Source organism: Athene noctua, chromosome 1 (assembly GCF_965140245.1).
Source record: "Athene noctua chromosome 1, bAthNoc1.hap1.1, whole genome shotgun sequence".
NCBI classification, from domain to species: Eukaryota; Metazoa; Chordata; class Aves; order Strigiformes; family Strigidae; genus Athene; species Athene noctua.
The window spans coordinates 178800551-178818156 of NC_134037.1; the positions used below are offsets into that span (position 1 = coordinate 178800551).

General features: G+C 38.4%; 1 protein-coding gene across 5 annotated transcripts in view; it reads left to right on the forward strand.

Annotated features, from left to right (window-relative positions):
• Positions 1–17606, forward strand: part of SH3KBP1 (SH3 domain containing kinase binding protein 1) — a 235083-nt gene that overhangs the window by 129467 nt on the left and 88010 nt on the right. For 4 of the 5 annotated variants that reach the window (XM_074906362.1, XM_074906343.1, XM_074906352.1 and 1 more), the window contains exons 6-7: positions 3017–3091; positions 13675–13871. In XM_074906362.1, coding sequence (XP_074762463.1) covers positions 3017–3091; positions 13675–13871 — 272 coding nt within the window. The remainder of the gene's footprint in view (positions 1–3016; positions 3092–13674; positions 13872–17606) is intronic. The other variant, XM_074906371.1, reaches the window with a different exon arrangement.

Here is a 17606-nt window from a genome sequence, read left to right on the forward strand (position 1 = left end):
CCTGGAAGATTTGGACATCAGGCTAACATTACTGTTGAAATGCTCTGAATAACATCTCAAGGGTACACATTCATGCCTCTAGATCAACTCTTTCCTCTGTGGATGACAAGATATGGCAGCACTTAAAAGCTGCAGTAGCTCCTTTTTGTTTCTCTGGAAACATTGTTTGAATATGTCTGTATCACAGGACTTCGTAAGGCCGAAACCTTGAATATGAAATCTAGATTATTAAGTTAGCACTCAAGTGTGAGGAGCTGTACCTGCACATTGAACTAGAACCTTGGGTGGTCACTGAGGTTCCACACAGCTTCTAGAGTGGCCTAGAAAGGCTTGGGGTGTGGCTCTGCAATCCTGAGCAGCAACCTTGAACTCTTCAGCCAAGCTTGTAAAATGGATAAGGTAATACTTGGCAGGTTTACTTTAAGACTTGGGAAAGAAGCATGGGATCATTGGAGAAGGGGCACTGTGTAAACACAAGAGTATTTTTGAGTTAATAGTTAAATTTAATGCTTTGGTGAAACTTAGCTTGATCTTTTAAACACATTTTACTGACCCTCTCTAAAGAGAGCCTTTTTAGAAGGGCAAATGTAATTTTGGTTAACTCAAAGTGAAAGACATACAGAAGAGAAAAACAATGTAACTTGGCTTTTTAGGAATAAGATTAATAAAAATGCATATTTCTCCATCCTTCATTATGACCTACACAGGCCCAATGGGGAGAAAGGTGTTGTCTGATTTTACTGGTTTTGTTGTATCCATGTAAATTTTATGGCAGATCAGAGTAAATGGCAAGAAGGAATTATCTTAGTTTCTTTTCATGCTCTGCCATAGAGTAACCTCAGAAGTTTCTTCAGAACAAAAAGCCCCTTTTTTGCAAATGTCTGAGACTAGTTTTGGAAGTGCCCAAATATTTCTGAATACTGACAGTGGGACTTAACTTTGAAAGGGTTGGGAACCTGTGCTTCCCTTCAGATAGTGGGTGCTCAGCAGATTGGAAAGTTAGACTGTTACAAGATCAAAAGATTTGTGGGTTTGGGGGTTTGTTTGTTTTTAAAGTATTTGTCCCAGCTGTAAGGTGGCTGCCAAATTTTTTGTCTTCAAAGGCACATTTCAGAATGTAAGTATGGACAGGATCAGGTGGCCTTAGAGTAAATAAGAGTTCCTTGTTCTTTAAAGCATCCTCTTAAATTAAAACATTTCTTTGACTGACTGTTACAGCATAAACAGGAAGTATACATTATAATTTTATTACTATATGAAATGGATACATGAATTATCATATTACTTTCTAGATTTCTCAGATATCTAGTATTAATTTTAAGAATATTTTCAATACCACAACTTGTTATTACAGTCTGTTGAGAAGCAAAATTTGTCATGTAGGAAAATAAGTCGTGTCTGAGAGAGTCACAATATTAAGGTGATTATTTCAAAAGCATTTTAGTATGTTCCTGTCATTTAGAGGTGGCCTTTTACATCTTGCTGTCTCTTGTATGTGTCTGTTCAGGATTGCTAGGCCTATCAATCAATATTTTTAGAACCTGTTAGTGATGGCCACTGAGAAGTCATGTCTGCTGGAGTTAGAACTGATGATAGACTCATCAGCTGATAGTTCAGTCAGGCAACCTCCTGTATTTTGAGTTCTTAAAACTTCAGATCACCATTACTGTCTCTGGCTTTCCTCATTGTCATGAGGCTTAACAAAACTTTCTCTTAGCAATTTCTTAATTGTTGTTTGACTGTTTTAATAGCATTCTTTTAATGGAATTTTGTAAAAACAAGGTGGAAAGATGGATTTGTGGCTTTTTTGCTTCCTCATTGTGTAAAAATAAGGCAAGGAAAAGCTTTTGTTATTAATTAAACGGCAAGAACAAAACAAAAAACCAGCTTTTTACAATACGTAAATGAGTATAGGTTTTTATTTTCTGAAAGTCCAACAGAATGATATGCGGGGGGAAAAAACAGACATTTTAGGTACCAAAATGGGTGTGATGCTATGTTGGGACAATTCACACGTAGTAGCTATTTTGCTATAAAATTTTACTGAAGACATTAATTTTTATGATGGTATACCTAGGTAAGATTGGCAACAAGCTAACACTGGTATATTCTTGGGCTTGCCTGGGTACCTTGGGTTTAAAAAAACCCCTACAACACAGAAATTACTTCAGCTGCTCATGCTTTTACTTTCACTTGAATTTCATATCATAAATATCAGAGGATGAATTATCTTGATAATAAAGCTGTTACATTAAAGATCTAAGATGAGAAGCGGAAGTTGTTGGGGTGTTTTGTCATTTTGTTGTTTTCTTTTTAATTTTAGTATTTTGTTTTTGTTAATGTGTGCCAAGTCAAACACCTGATTAAGGTATTGGCTGAAAAACTGGTTTATTCAGGTTTTAGTGTCATATCCCTTCAACTAAGCATTGTTTAAGACCACTTCCATGTCCAAAATGTTTGTAATAAGTCATCTTGGAAAGATGCAGTATTTCTGATGCTCACAGGACCCTGGCAGATTAAAGAAATGTGAGTATTTCATTGCCCTGTTTGGATGTCAGCTGTGTTTGTTCGAGTGCACTACATTTGCATCAAGAGTGTTGAGCCACTGTGAGTACATCGTTGCAGTAATAATTTTTTTCAGGCTTCCCCTGTGGTATGTGAGGAGGCTTAATAAGACAGACAAATAATTTCATTTGCAAGTCTTGCAACTTGATGGACAACAGACAAAACCTAAAGAAAATGCATTCTTGTTGGACATTGTAAAGAACAGCTTTAGCAAAAACATGAGATTCTTTTATCTGACATACATGCAGTAAGAACATTTTAACTTCATGTACAATCAGATACTTTTGTTAGTACTCTCGTTGTTTTGCTAATGAGGCTTTAAACATGCTAGTGACTGAAAATACAGATTAAAACTTCTTCCTTTCCCTTCTTTTTACCATCATTCGATCTCTTCACCCCCACCCTGCCCCTTCTCTTTTTTTTCGTTTTTCCTTCTCTTGCCTGCTGTCAGGAAAATCTGCCTTTGAAGGGACAATTCTGTACAGAGTGGCACCGGCAAAGATTGACAGCTACAGACGCTATAACAGTGAGTGTGTTTCAAAATCAACAAGCAATAGCTTTAGTCCTCTGTATTTGTTTGATTTATCTACACTTGTAAAATGTGCCACCGCTACTCACTTATGGCTACTCTACATGCATATATGTCTGTAAGCTAAAGTCAGTTTGCTGCTGCTGAACTGCCTCGCCTTAATGCGATGAGAATGCCCTCCTCCCTTCTGTGCATGTGTGTGTTACTTGTCCATATAAGGTATGTGTGTAAGCCCACAATAAATCGTAAATTACACTGGATATTTGGGTCTCAGCTATGGATTGAAATTAAGCCCATTTAGTCTCATCATTTTTGCTGCCTGAAACATGAAGACTGTTGATAATAACCTCAAATCTTGGAATTAAAAGTCCTTCTGCTCTAAAAATAAAAGTTCCCATTGTGATTGCTGAATTCATAAAATACGCTTTGCTTTTCTTAAAGAACATTGTAGTATTTTGGGGTTTTTTGTTGTTGGATTTTTTGGGGGGTTTGTTGTTGGTTTTTTTTTTAAATTTACTGCATGCTCTTCATTTGGCATTCTGTCTTTGACAGCTATTACTCACAGCATTTTGGCTGATACGTTTTTTCTGCCAAAGAGGATAAAAGATAAAAAGCTACTTTCATTTCATGTTCAAGTTTTTGCCTTCCGCATTTTGGAAGCAGGGAACATGCTGCTTTTCATACGCTTTTACTACCCTGTTAAGACAGGATGTAACCATCAGATGCCAGACAGAGGAAGCAAGGAAGACAGAAATCTGTCCTTCCACCTGCTTCCTCATCGAGAAATCTAGCAGAAAGAGATCCTACTGAGTCACATTCAGTGTGACTAAGTACAAAGTGTTCAGTCCTGTCCTCCGGTGAGCAGGATGTTGTGCTAACTTTGGCATCTGCTTTCGTCCCAGACAGTTTTCTCTTGAGAAGATCCAAGCTGTGCTGCCCTTCTTCCTCCTTTCTGGGTGGGGGGTGTTCTATCTTGTACCGCTGAGTACTTCTGTCTTATGCATGTTCATTGCAAAGGATGAAGCAGTTGAAGTGGTAGTATTCTATTCTGATAACTTGCACTTACACTTTCTTTTTTTAAACAAAAGCTGATCTTTTTTTAACCACATTTGTGGATGTGTGCAGCTCTGAGTATTTCCTCATGGAGAATTATCTCCCTGTCTACCAGAATTCATCTCTTTTCTGCAGCTCTTCTCAAGATTCCAACTAAGCTCTTGCTCTGGCTGGAGCAGACCATGTGGCTGGTGGTTTTCACATTTTTCTGCTGCTACTCACCTTACAGTCTTCATGACTGCTTGTGCATCAGTCAAACTGCATGCTTCTTGCAGAGTTCTTAGACCATCATGTCCTCGAACCCACCTATCTGGTGAGCATAATAAGGATTTATGAAGTACATCTCCAGTATGCTTGACTTCTGACTTTAAGATCTAGCTTCAAATCAGATGCAAGGTCTGCCTTTGGAGACTTTAATTTCACAACATTAATCTTTCTGGGCAATGTTGCCCTAACATTACCTTTCACAGTTTTCAAGAAACCCGCTCTCTGTGCCCAGTCAATTTTCCAGTAAGAGTCAAATGGCCCTTCTCCTTTTATCGAGTCATTTAGGGTGAGCCTAAGTGAAGTCAGGAAGAATTCAGTCACCTTTCTAGTTGTGCTACAGCTCTGCATTTAGTTCTCCTTGTTAATAATACTGGCCTGTGGCTGTGCCATATCATAAAAAATAAATGTCATCAAACTGATTTGACAAAGTGCAGGATTGGATAGCTGTCTACAGGTATGCCTGATACCCAGCTGGAAGAAGACAGCTTTACGCGCAGTAGATTGTCTCACGTTGCTCTGAGCAAACACCCATCTAAACTCTATTTTTAAAGCTGACAAAAGAAGTCTTGTTTAATACTACCTCCTTTGGCATTTGGTTGAGACTTGCATTTTTTTTTCATGCTGCAGAGATGTTTTGCTTTCTCTGTAAAACTGCATCTCAGAAGATCAGATATCCAGCTACATTTGTGGCCTGTTTGTTGCTTACTGGGTTCAGAACTGAAACTGAAGTGGGCAATACACAAAATCAGGTCATCCAGGAAAGTTTTAAGCAAAATGATGGTTGTCATGGTTGATACTATCAGAGATGTTATCTCATAAATTAACATACAAAAGAGACGGTTTCTTTTTCTTCCTGCTACATCTATTGGCAGCTCACTTCCTGCATACTCCCAAATGTTCTTCCCAAAGTGTTCTTCCCAAACAGGCCTACTGAAAGGGTGGCCAGCTTCTTCCATTTCTTATCTGACCTGCGGTCCTTATTTTTAGACAAATATCTATGCACCTGTATTTTCAGTGAAAATCATTTGGAGGCATTCCACAGAATTATTTTCATTTAGGGATGTCTGTTTAAAACAACCTACAGCTGCTTTTATTTCAGCTTTCTGATTCCTTTATAAATTAACCTCAGTTCATAGCTTTAGACTACTTATGCCCAAAGGGTGCTTGGATTCACCTGTATCACATTGCATGAAGCATTGCTCAACTTCTGAAGCAAGCTTAGAGCTTTTACTTTACAAACACATGCTTAGTGCTAAATACTTTTGTTTTGAAAGTTGTTTTGCGACTGCTGTGTTTAAGAGAAATTTTCTTACTTGACCAAGGCCTGTAATAGCTAAACCCTGTTGAATTAGTGTGTAGCTGCTTCTAGAGATACCTTCCACTGAAATAAGCAAGATTGTCTCCTGCATAAACCCTCAGCCTTGCCTTCATACGCTGACATGGCTTTTTTGATCATTTAGTATGCCAGGCTTTGCTCAGTGATAATTCCAACTCCTTTGGCATTCTGCTCATCAACCTGCTGTCAGAAAATCTTTGCTACTGCGTATGCTGGGCCAAGAGAGACACACAGCAACAAAAAGTTACTTATTGTTTTGTTGATCCACAGCCCTCTTTTCTCTCATCCTGCAACTTTTCTGCACCTCCACAAAAAAATGCTTCTTGGGTTTCTTTTTTTTTAATTTACTGGTTTAATTTCTCTTTCTTCCTTCCTTCGCTTTCTTTTTCTTCGAAGATGCTATAACTGAGGAACAGGGCAGATACAATGCTTGATTTGACAAATATTTGCCTCTCTTTCCTTATGTGTGGATCCACAATGCTGTCAGTAATAGATATTAGATATAATGGAAGAAGATGAGACAGGATCGTTGAAACAGAAATATTCGTGAGTAATCTTAATTGTGTTTTCTATTGCTTCACCAATTTTATTTTATTTTTTTTTACCCTCCCTCTAATCTTTGAGGAACTATGGCTGGTGATAGCTCCAAGAAATCAATATGGTTGATGTATTTATGACATTATTAATCCCTTTTAAGTGTCTGAATGTGAGTGAAGTTAAATGAGAAACCCAAATGTGATTTTAGCAGTTCTGAAGAGAAGACAGTTACAATTTTTTATTTCACCTCAACTTCTTATAAATTGCTTACAAAGAAGAACATACATTAAATGCACAGCTGTTACAATGAAAAATGACATCTGAGAAGGAACAATGCTAAAATGGGGTGAGGGAAATTTTTATGATTAAAAATAAGCATCATGTTTTCTGAAGAATGAATGTATCCTTTGGGCAACGCTTTGGGGGTGGTGGGTGGAAGAGTATGTTGATTGGGGTGAAACACATTAAATCCTTCTGTTGATTTGGACTCCCACTACCAAGTGGTTTTTCATGAGTCTCACAATAGACCGTTTTTTGGTGAGTGGCAGGTAAAGAATCCTTTTGGCTGTAGTTGCTTACCCATCCTTTATGTGTAATAACATGTTCCTGTACTTGGTGAGAACAAGGGTGGTGAAAAATAGTTCCAAAATAAAGATGACAATGGTACAGTTGTAGAGCTCCTGAAAGAAGGAATGATTGTTTCTACTCACTCTCCCAGTATTCGAGGAAATGGCTGGGGATGAGGTGAAGCCACCAACTTCCGTATTGATGGCTCTGTATTCATGCTGCAGAGGGTGCTTGCGCTCCATTGCCCTTAATGCATGCTGCTACGTGGTGCTGGACACCGCTCCCCTTTTCCCTGCATGATTTCTTGTGCAAGCGTAAAAATTTTGGAGCTGTTTCTTATGTGGCAAGAACTGTTGTGCTAAGGCGAATGAACATGCTGAAAGGAAATTACAAAATGTTTAGATTTCACGATTACATTTTTTTCAAGGAATATAACTGAGAATAATAAATAATGACCAATATTGAGATAGTCTGCCTCAGCCATTTGTACATGTATACCTACTCTTGGTAAAGAAGCATAAATTTGTTTTTTGAAAGCATGAATTTATTAACCTTTAAACTATGAAGAATCAACATGGCTTTGTTCTACAGTAATATTTAAAATCAAACTTCCTTTTCTGGTTTATGATTTTTTTTATGACACTATGGAATGTTGTTGGATATGGCTTCAACAAAATACAGGACTTTGACAGAAAGGAAGCTCAAGATAAATACCTTATCGGCTGTGAGTATTTGTTCTGCCTTCACCAGTATGTGAGGAAAAGGAAGGACAGTTCCGGTTTCGTCTACTGCAATTGCCATGTACAACTTCACCTTCTTTGTCATTCAGATCAGTTATTTGGGCGTTCCGTGCTGTCATTCTCTAAATAGAAGGAAAGGACATATTTCCCCTCACTTTCCTTACTTTCCATAAAAGGCAAAAATTCCAATAAGCTCCATTTACACAGTTCTTTGTTCCATTAAACACAGTTGACTGCGTTTCTCTTTGGCTGCCAGACCAAATCAGGAGATCCATTGCATCGTCTCAGGTGTGTGTGCCTCTGAACAGCTGATCACTTAACAGAGCTAGCCTGAGAAGTGCTTAGAGCCAGAGCATCTGGCATAGTGGTCCATCTTTTGCTCAGTGCCATAAATTGTCTGCAGAGAGAACAATCCAGAATAAAGAACAAAAATCAAATTGCTAAATAACAGCTCGAAATAGAAAGCTCTGTAAAGCTCACAATATAGTCCCCCTTTTTCCTGCCATTTTAAGCTCTTTAGAAACAATCCGTTTCCTGCTTTGAATGGAGTTAATTTTATCACAGCTGTTTATTTTTGTTTTAACAGCTTTAGTTTACACAGCCCTTTATCATCCCTAAATATCTTTCTGATTTAGAATCTTGGTTTGATGCCAGCGCAGCTCTGGGGCTGTTGGTGAATTAAATCTAATGTTGCGGTCGCTTTTTAATCCCTGTTTGAACTAATCTGTTTTGGTACATTTCAGAATGTTACTCTCAAAAGACCCATAACTGGCATAGCAGGAGCGTGGTGTGTTTGAAATGTCTTGAGAAAACTAATCTTTCTTATATACCCATAGAGGAAAAAGTGTGTGTGAAGTGCGAAATTCCTCCAGACAGTGTTGTGAGAATTTAATCTTCATGAATACTAAATTAGCTTGCATTTGTAAGGAGCATGAAGCAGCACAGAATCTTAGAGCTCTAAGTGTTTTTAAATAGCAGTATGTCAGTAGTCCTGTATCTTCTCCCAGCCAAAAGGTGGGTAAGGTTGGCTCCTGGGAGTTTTAACTTCTTGCTGCTGATGCTGCCATTGTTCAGATTTCAAGGATCTTACTATAAAAGTGCACCCAATGCTCAAATTTGCGCTCTACCTTGTGGTGCTACAGATGATTCAGCAACAATAAATCTAGGTAAAAGAATAGTGTGTTTGCTTGTAGAGCCAGAAATGGGAGGTGACACCCCCAAAAGACTTATGTGCTGAGAAATTTTAAAGATCTGAAAAATTTTCTTACTATTAGGACTGGTGTGGTAGTAGGCGTGTTAGTGAGCACCTTGTTGATGTTATGTTCTTAGCTTGTCAGCTCTCCAAACGCTGACAGAGAGCTGGCAGATTCTAGAAAAGTTGCTGTTAAAAAAAAAAAAAAAAGTGGGAGGCCAGCCTCCTGCGGTTTTTATCCCATCCTAGCTATATTTGAAGTATTTAATAACTAGACTTAAAGAAAAGCAGGATGTGCTCAGTGTTTCTGTGGATAGCAGTTTACTGAGCTGCTGGCCTTACCTTAGTGCTCAAGTTCATAGCTCTGCCACAGCTGGTTCAGACTGCGTGGGTGTACCAGTGAGCAGCAGCAGATGACTGCGCCAACTGAAATGTTACCCTGCTTTTAATGTCCATGTAGCAACTTGACCTCCCTGCTAACTCTAGCTGCTCTTGAAGAAAATTTCATGTTTAAAGTTCATAATCTGACATATAGGTCACTGAGATTCCTGCTTAGTTCCCAGCTGTATCCATGGGCTACATTTCGTCTTTTGGGGAAACTATCCACCCAGCTCTGTTCTCCTACTAAGCTGTTTGCACTGCTGGCTAAAAAGGTCATGAAAAGCTGAAAGAAGAAAAATGTGGATTGTTGGAAGAGTAACATTTTTCTGGTTTATGAGGAGAGATCACTTCAGACATCCCTTTCTTGTGTAGGCAGGGCTGGGGACGCCAGTGCAGCCTCACTTGGCAAGATTGCTCCGAGAGAATTGCTGACATATATATCTTGAGATATATAGATATATCAGGGAACAACCCAATGAAAAATAAATGAGAGGAGAGAACTTGTCAGGCAGGTGTGGATATAGTGTTGCAAATCCTTGCTTGCAAGTTCTTTATCTGTACAAATCAGAGGTGTATATCTCATGTACGTTTAGAGGAAGGTAAGAGAGTCTCCTTAGCACATCTTTAAGAGTAGAAGCATGGTAGGTTCTTCTTTGTAGGACTGTTCTGTATTTAAGCACTGCACAACTGTTACTTAATGTTACCATAGATCTTCATTTTATCTAAATTGTTCTGTTTCCACTGCATATAGTCCTCCTCTTCTGTCAGTTTTACCTCTTGCCATCAGTCATGAAGCGATAAGAGCAAGAGCAGACTAGTTCTTGGAAAAGACAGGGATTTTATTGTTGCTTATTTGTTTAAGTTCAGAGGGCTCCTCAGTTTGTGTCAGTCAAAAAATAATAAATTATGTCATTTTCCCAGTTGATCAGGAAGAATTATTTTAACTTTGAAAGAGCTTTGTAAAACTGACCTCTGTATCTGGCCACTCAAATGCAGTTTAGTTTGGACAAGCATAACTTCAGTCCATTCTGTCCTCATTTTTAAAAAAAAAGCCAGACAAACCTGTTATTTCCTATGTTGCTTTCATTATGAGGACTGTATTCTGAGACAAAGCACGGTGACAGCATAGAGAATGAAATGATTCTTGGATTATCATCAAGCACAGATGGGTGATGCTAGGGAAGTCTTTTGTAAGCCTGAGGTGAGGTTTCTGATAGAAGGTGTGATGTCTTATCATAGAAGAATTTCATAAAAGATGAAGATGTCATTATAAAAAACAAGTGATGACCCAGAAACTAAAGCCTAATTCTTACAGGAGCCCCTTGGGGCTTCTACTTTCTCTCTCATGCAGGCTTCAAAGATCTGGAAGTCCATGTGAGACTTCTTGAGTAATTCCTGTAATTACTTCCATATTTTACTTCCATCCACTGGCCAAGGTCCAGGTCCTCTTCTCCCACAATTAGTGATGCAGAAAACCTATTTTAATTATTTATTTTAGCTTTTCTGTTCATTTCAGGGAGTGGCTAAGAGCAGTCGGGTTTCTATCAGTTAAAATTCAGTTACTTGTGGAGGGAGGTCTCTGCACTGCTCCCTCCCTCCATCACAGAGTAGTTTGAGGAGATTTTGACAAGGATGAAAGAAGGAACCTTTGCCAGAGCGTAATTTTCCCATCCCATATCAAGAAGATCTTTTGTTCTACAGAGAAACAGTGATCACTGTGATTTGTTTGAGTTTTTTGAATTGTAGATGTTTTATGATCAGAAATATTATTTGCAACTCAGTATAGTCGACTGGTGACCATTCTCTTTGCATTTAGAAGTGGTAAATAAAGTTGGTTCTAGCCTCTGTCTCAGCCAGGGCCCTAGTGACTGATATTTTGCAAAGCCAGGGAAGGCCTAGCTAGTAGAACTTGCAGCTTCTGTTACTGCGCAAGGCACAACAAGGTGTAGGAATAAGAAAGAGACAGTGACTTTGCTGTCTTGCCTGGAGAGATTTATACCTCTCTGGCTTACCCTTGCACCTCTGAGTGCCCCTGCATTGTGGAATGGCTTTGCTACAGATAACCACTCCCCTCCTGCCAACCACATCACAAAGCAGGGTTGCAGCGAATGATTGAATTCCCTGATTATTGCTTTCATGAGTTCTGGAAGAGAAGGAGCACAAGGAATTTACTTTGTTGATGGCAGGAATACGACTGTTCTTACTGCTATAATAAATGAGTGAAACCAGACTCGAAGTTTTCCCCCAGGCCCATCTTGGACAATAAAAAAGTCCAAGTAGAGAGATCAAGACCCCTGCATATTTAAGATAAGAATTGTAATACTATTATTTAGTATTCTTTTGAATTCCAGGGCTGCACAGCTTCTGGAACAAAAAACTTGTTCAATGGTATCTAAATTGAACACTCAGAGAAACAGAAAAATCACTTGTGTTCAACAGGTAGATGTAGCAGCCACTCAGAAGGCCAGAGGACCTAAGCATTTTGTTTAGTCTTTAGTCTTTTATTTGTTTCTAATTGGGATCTTCCTCTAATTCCACATTTATACTCCTTTCATGTTTCAGATACAGCAAATCCCAGAGCAGCATAGATAACTTTTCTGCTTAACGGTTTTGTTAAAAATCCTATCCTGACACATAATTTCTAATTTCATTTCCTAGCAGCACCCTGGTGTTGAAACTAATTTAACAGATGAGCCCCTTGCATCCTGGATCGTGAAGTTGTGCCTGTAGGCCTCAGGACTTGCACTGGTTTCTGTGGTTCACTGGAAAAGCTTAAAGTAGGCCTTGAAGAAGATGCCATGGTTTACTGGGTAGTTGTGTTGCTCAGCAGTGAATTGCCAGGAAGACAAGAAGTCCCCCCCCCCCAAAACAAGTTGCTGCTCACTAGCATGGCAGAAAGTTGTTGGATGGAGACTGTTAAAACCAAAGGCATCACTTGATCTGGGGAGGCAAAAGCAAAGGGTTCAAATGGTTAATATTAAAAATTTTATTCATAAAGATTTTAATTTACTTCAAAATATTTTTTTCTTTAGGTAATTCCTCTATTTGGTTTTGAAGGGTTGTTCTAGTGTAGGCTAGAAATTATATTCAGATGCTTTCAGCTCAGGAACACTGCTTCATTCTGTTTGTGTTGCTTATACACATCAGAGAACTGTAGAAACTGGGGCACGAGGAAGATTTTTTAAAACTTGCCACATACTCCACAACTTGCAGCCCTTTTATAGGGATCCAGTAGACTTTGCCTGATCTTAGTGCCATTTCTTTCCTTTTGGCAGAAATACAGATAGTTTTGGTGTAACATTACTTGCTTACCAAAGGGAAGAAGGAAAGAGTTTTATGTATAATCTCTACTTATTTTAGGTGTCCAGGTTTTAAAGAAGAATCTTTCTTCTCTACTGGCAGCCACTTATTATGAAAATCCATTGCAATCATTTTGTGGACATTGATATAAAAATAGTTAAGAAGATAAGCTTACTTGAAACTTTTCCTTCTTTGACTTGTAAGGTCCACATCTGTGGCACCACAGATGCTTGCAAGGGGAATGTGAGGATTTGAGTTTGTTACTAGGTAGAATTAGTGCTGTAGTAGCAGCAATTGCTTTGGTTTTCCTGGAAACATAGTTAAGTCAATCTATAATGCAGGAAGGAAGATTTAAATGATCCAGGGGACTGTTTCAATTGGAGGAAGCTTCAGTGGGTCACACTTGCTGCCAGTGGCTGGCCTGATTCTGCACCATTCTGTGAAGTGGCTGAAATATCACCATATTGCATCTGTGGCCTCTCCTATTCAAACAGCAGATATTTTCAGATAAGTGCAGATAAATTTTCCTATTCACTGAGAGAAGTAATGCAAATCAGAATGTCAGTTTTGATTTATTATGTTCCTAGAGGATAGTGTGCATGGGTGCTTTTCTTGTGAGGCTGTCTATGCTGCAGAGATTTCATTTTCAGCTGGGAACATATTATGCAGCTTATTTGATTGCAAATTTGTTTGAACAGCTTTCAGCTTTATATTTCCCAGTTAGGTAATGTACCTTTAGATACTAATTGCATAATTGGCTTGATTTGAGTCACACGGATTAAGGTACAGTGCGCCTGGTCTGACTGCTTGTTAGCTTTAAGTGGCTTTATACAATATATGTACAACTGAATTTAACTCTTTCATTTATTGACTTGTCTTCCAAATAATTTTTATCTGAGGAAGAAGGATTTTCTTGGTACTCAAAGAATGGCCGTCTTCATTCATGAAGTTTTGATGCTGGAGTATGCATGTTTTGTGGATTGGTGTAAGTTCTAACTGGTACACCAATGTGATGAAATAAAGTGATTTTTAAAACTTGAAAATGAACGCATGGCACAGAGAGCATCTTCTCTACTTCTCTACCTGTTTCTTGTGGGTTTGTTTTCCTTTAGAAGATGGTGGGAGGGATCATTTTCCAGTCACAATCTGTTTTGTAAATATTGAGCTTCACACCTAAGATTCCTTCTTTTATCCTTCCATTTCACAGGCCTAAAAGATGCTACAGGCTCTGAGAGTGATGGTGGTGACTCTTGCAGCACAAAATCGGAAGGAGCCAATGGAGGCACGACAATCCAACCCAAAAAGGTCAAGGGTGTTGGCTTTGGAGATATCTTCAAAGACAAACCTATAAAACTACGGCCAAGGTCAATAGAAGTTGAGAATGACTTTCTCCCAGTAGATAAGGTATGTGTCATTTCTTAATTCTCTCTTGGTGTTGGTTTAAAGAACTTTTCATCCTAAAGTTCTAAATTCTGTCACTGGCCAAAACTTGAAGGTTTATGGTCATTATTTCCTAATCTTTCTGTGGATAAGATTCTGGGTTTTTTTCTTTTGCCATGCACCAGAAAGTGAATTCCAGTGAGGTTAGTTGCCAGCAAGAACTGTTACTTTGCTTAAAGATTTACTTCTCTGTTCATAATTCCATCTGTTTAATTGGCTTTTTTTTTCCTAAGAAAATACTACTTTAGAGAACAAGACTGGAGAAGCTTTTCAGGCTTTCAGTTACTCACATTATGGTAAAAAAAAACCCTGCTAATTCTTATATAAACTAAGAGGGAGATACTGTCATTGTGCCATTAGTTTGCTTAAAAAAAGAAGATGCTTTGGGAAATACCTAAATATCTCAACTTAGTATTGGATTTGCTGATTTAAAGGATGCTGTTTGTTTAAAGGGATTAGTAAAAGAGAAAGCATATTTTGTATGGGTTTTTTCTATATGACATTAAAAAAAAGTCCTGAGATTAATGTTTGGCAAAAAAATCTACTTTCTGACAAATAGAAACAGACCATCTTTTAAAAGAGCATTCTTTGTTCCAAAGCCTCACTAAGTAAATTAGAAATAGAGAGAGGCTAGAAAGCAAAATGATACATTTCTAATAAACTGGAGGAGGTTTTAAAAAAAAGGAAAAAGGATTGATCACTCTAAGGTATGTCCATTAGAGAAACAAACAAAAAATTTGCATTTATTTCTAATAAAGTAACAACTAAAGAAAAATCTGTGAAATCCTTCCTATAAGTCAACAGTTAAATTTTCATAGGGTTACTGTTGTGCTGAGAAGTGTTAGGAGGCTTCCACAGCCTGGAGTTGGGCTATGGGCATAGTTAATGTGATGCATTTTCTTTGGCTCCACAGTGATTTTAAGAAGCTTTTGGGCAGCTGCTCTTGTTCCCTGGTGCAGCAGCTTCTCACCCTTTGAGTTGTGCTCGTCCAGTTGTCTGTAGAACCAGGTACTATAGGAATTACATCTTTTGGCCCCCAGAGCTTTTATTTTTTAACCTAGATCATTTCAGTGACCACATTTGTAGCACATCGCCTACCCCTACTTCCACCCTGAGTGGTACAGGAGAAGGGGAGATCTTGCAGTGACATGGTGGAAACCTTTAAGTTTATGCAGAGGGAGATTTGGTTAATAATTCACAGGTGACTGCAGTTTGCATTCTGTATAAGGAGGGTAGTGAAGAGCTGGGATAATCTAAGTAAAGGAAAAACCTAGATTGTATTACTGCTTGACCATTGTTGACTTCTTCAAAGCCTGCATGGTACCTTGCTTGCCTTCTGCTTCTGGGTGGGCTTGTTAACTCATGTGTGAGGCTTTGTTAATGTGCAGGGCAGGAGCAGCTGAGCTGTATTCCAATGGCACCTCATCAAAGAAGCCCCCCTGGGATGCAGATAGGGACAGGTCAGGCCTGGTGGCGTGCACTGACCTCCCTCCTTCGAGATTCAGGGAGTGGGGTAGAGAGCAGTGAAGTCAGCTTTGCATAGAGCCATCATGGTGTCTTTCTGCAGCATGGTTTGTTCATGACCCTTACAAACTGCCAGTGTTTAAGGTGCGAGAGTGGGCTTTATGAAAGCCTTCTAAGTACACTGAAAAAGAATTTTAGCAGAACGTGAACTTGGTTAATAAAAGGTTTCTTTCTTCTTTTTTTTAACCTCATTTTGGAGGATGTTTGTTGTTATAATTTGATGGCTGCCTGCAATCTTGTACTTGCAAGTCTTCCCTTACAAGTCCCATGTAAGGAAAATTGCTTTGTATATAAGAAGCACCTGATAGCAGGCAGACTTAAACTCATGCATAGCCATACTTAAACCTTTTTTTCTTTGGACTCAGGACATCCTGTAGCATCAGGAAATGTGTATTTTAGTAGTACAGTTCTACAAGAGACGAGTTTTAAATTATTAATTTCCCACATCTAGGTATGTAAAGGAAATACGTGGTACAGGAAAATCAGCTAAGGTAAACACACTGTTGTCATTTACATTATAATAGTATTTATAATTGGTGTGTAACATAAGCATTCACTTGTCAGGGTGATGCATATATAGGCACTGACCAGAATTCAAGTGTTGCACAAAATTCAGTTATTCCAAGTCTGATATAGGCAGATTAGGATTTCCAGTTGATAAATCCCTGTTAATGCCACAGGATGGATTTCTTGTGTTTGCAGTTTACTATAATTGTAGCAATCTCTACAGTAGTGATTGTAAATGGGAACTAATTAAAATAAATTACATATCCCTTGAACTCTGGAGTCCCTCCTTTTAATGTGAAGTGTTCGCAAAGTGCTTATGAAGTGGTCTTCATTCCCTGAAGGGGAATCTTACTCTACTGTATACTAATGAGAAGTTTTACCTTTGTTTTTTCACAAAGAACAAATGGTTGTGCAGCATAAGTCATTTGTTACCCAGCTAAAAATTAAATACAGAATTTTCTGAAAATTTCTAAAATTTTCCATTCTACCCGCACAGCTTCCTTCCTGTGTCTTCAGATTTCACTTAAAGTTGGTATGGTTAGTGGAAAACAGTGGATTCATTTTTGTAATCACAATCCCTTATTTGTGTTTCAAGTACATAGATAACTAGAAGCAATGCTTCTTTGCTGTCATTGCTTTTTTTGCTCTCTAGGGTCAGGATGGTTAAACTTTGAGCCATGCGATTCAGAGGCTTCAGCACTGTGGTCTTTGCCTGCTCACAGCGCCAAAACGTGATTCACTCACACGACATTTGGCTATGACTGCAAAACATTAACCTCCCAAGTACTTCTCCTGGCTGCAAGAAATTCCTTCCTTGTCATTGCCATGTTCCTTGACATTTAATGCCGTCCGAGAGCAAGAGAATCCTGGCATTGTTTGTCATTCCAAGCAAGGTCATATTTAGCTTGAGAGCTCTGCATACCAGATCAAAAATGTTGCAATGTATGATGCAGAATGCCAAATTAGTATGAACTTTTCTCTAGCAATGTATTTTTTTAAGGGATCTTTGTCCTGGTATGTGCTTTGCTTATTTACAAGTAGCCTCAGTTTTTCAACAATTTGTTCAAATCTTTTGAAGAGGCAGAAACAATGCTTTCTTCAAGTCCTTCTTTTTCTTTCTTCAATACTTTCTGAAGTTTGGAGACCCTAAAATGCTTTCAGTTGCTTCTCCTTGATACAGTTACAGATGAATCATGGTATATATTACTGTAATGATACTGTTATCTTTTTGATTTAAAATATTTAATAACAACTACTGATTTTCCTTAAAGCATCGATAAATTAGTGTGAGGATTTTATAATGTGAGATTACTTATATCAAGATAATTCCCATGGAAACTGTCAGTCCCATTTATGGAAGAATCAACAGGGTCTCATTTTGTTGCCATTATCCCTTTGTGTTCTAATGTGTTTTCAATTTCATGAATCATAAATTTAGATCATATTTCATGCAGAGGTGATATGAACTATTGGGGTGTTAAGAAGGCTTTTACACAAATACTGGTAGGAGTATGAGGGCAGAAAGGATTGCTGCCAGTGAAGCAGAAACAGATGCCATTAGGCTCTCCTGTAAATCACCAGGCAGTTTGATGTGCTTCAGGTGTTTGGCCGGTGGTAACAGTGGAAGATATAGTTGCCCTTGTCTTTTAAGGTGATCAATAAACTCTA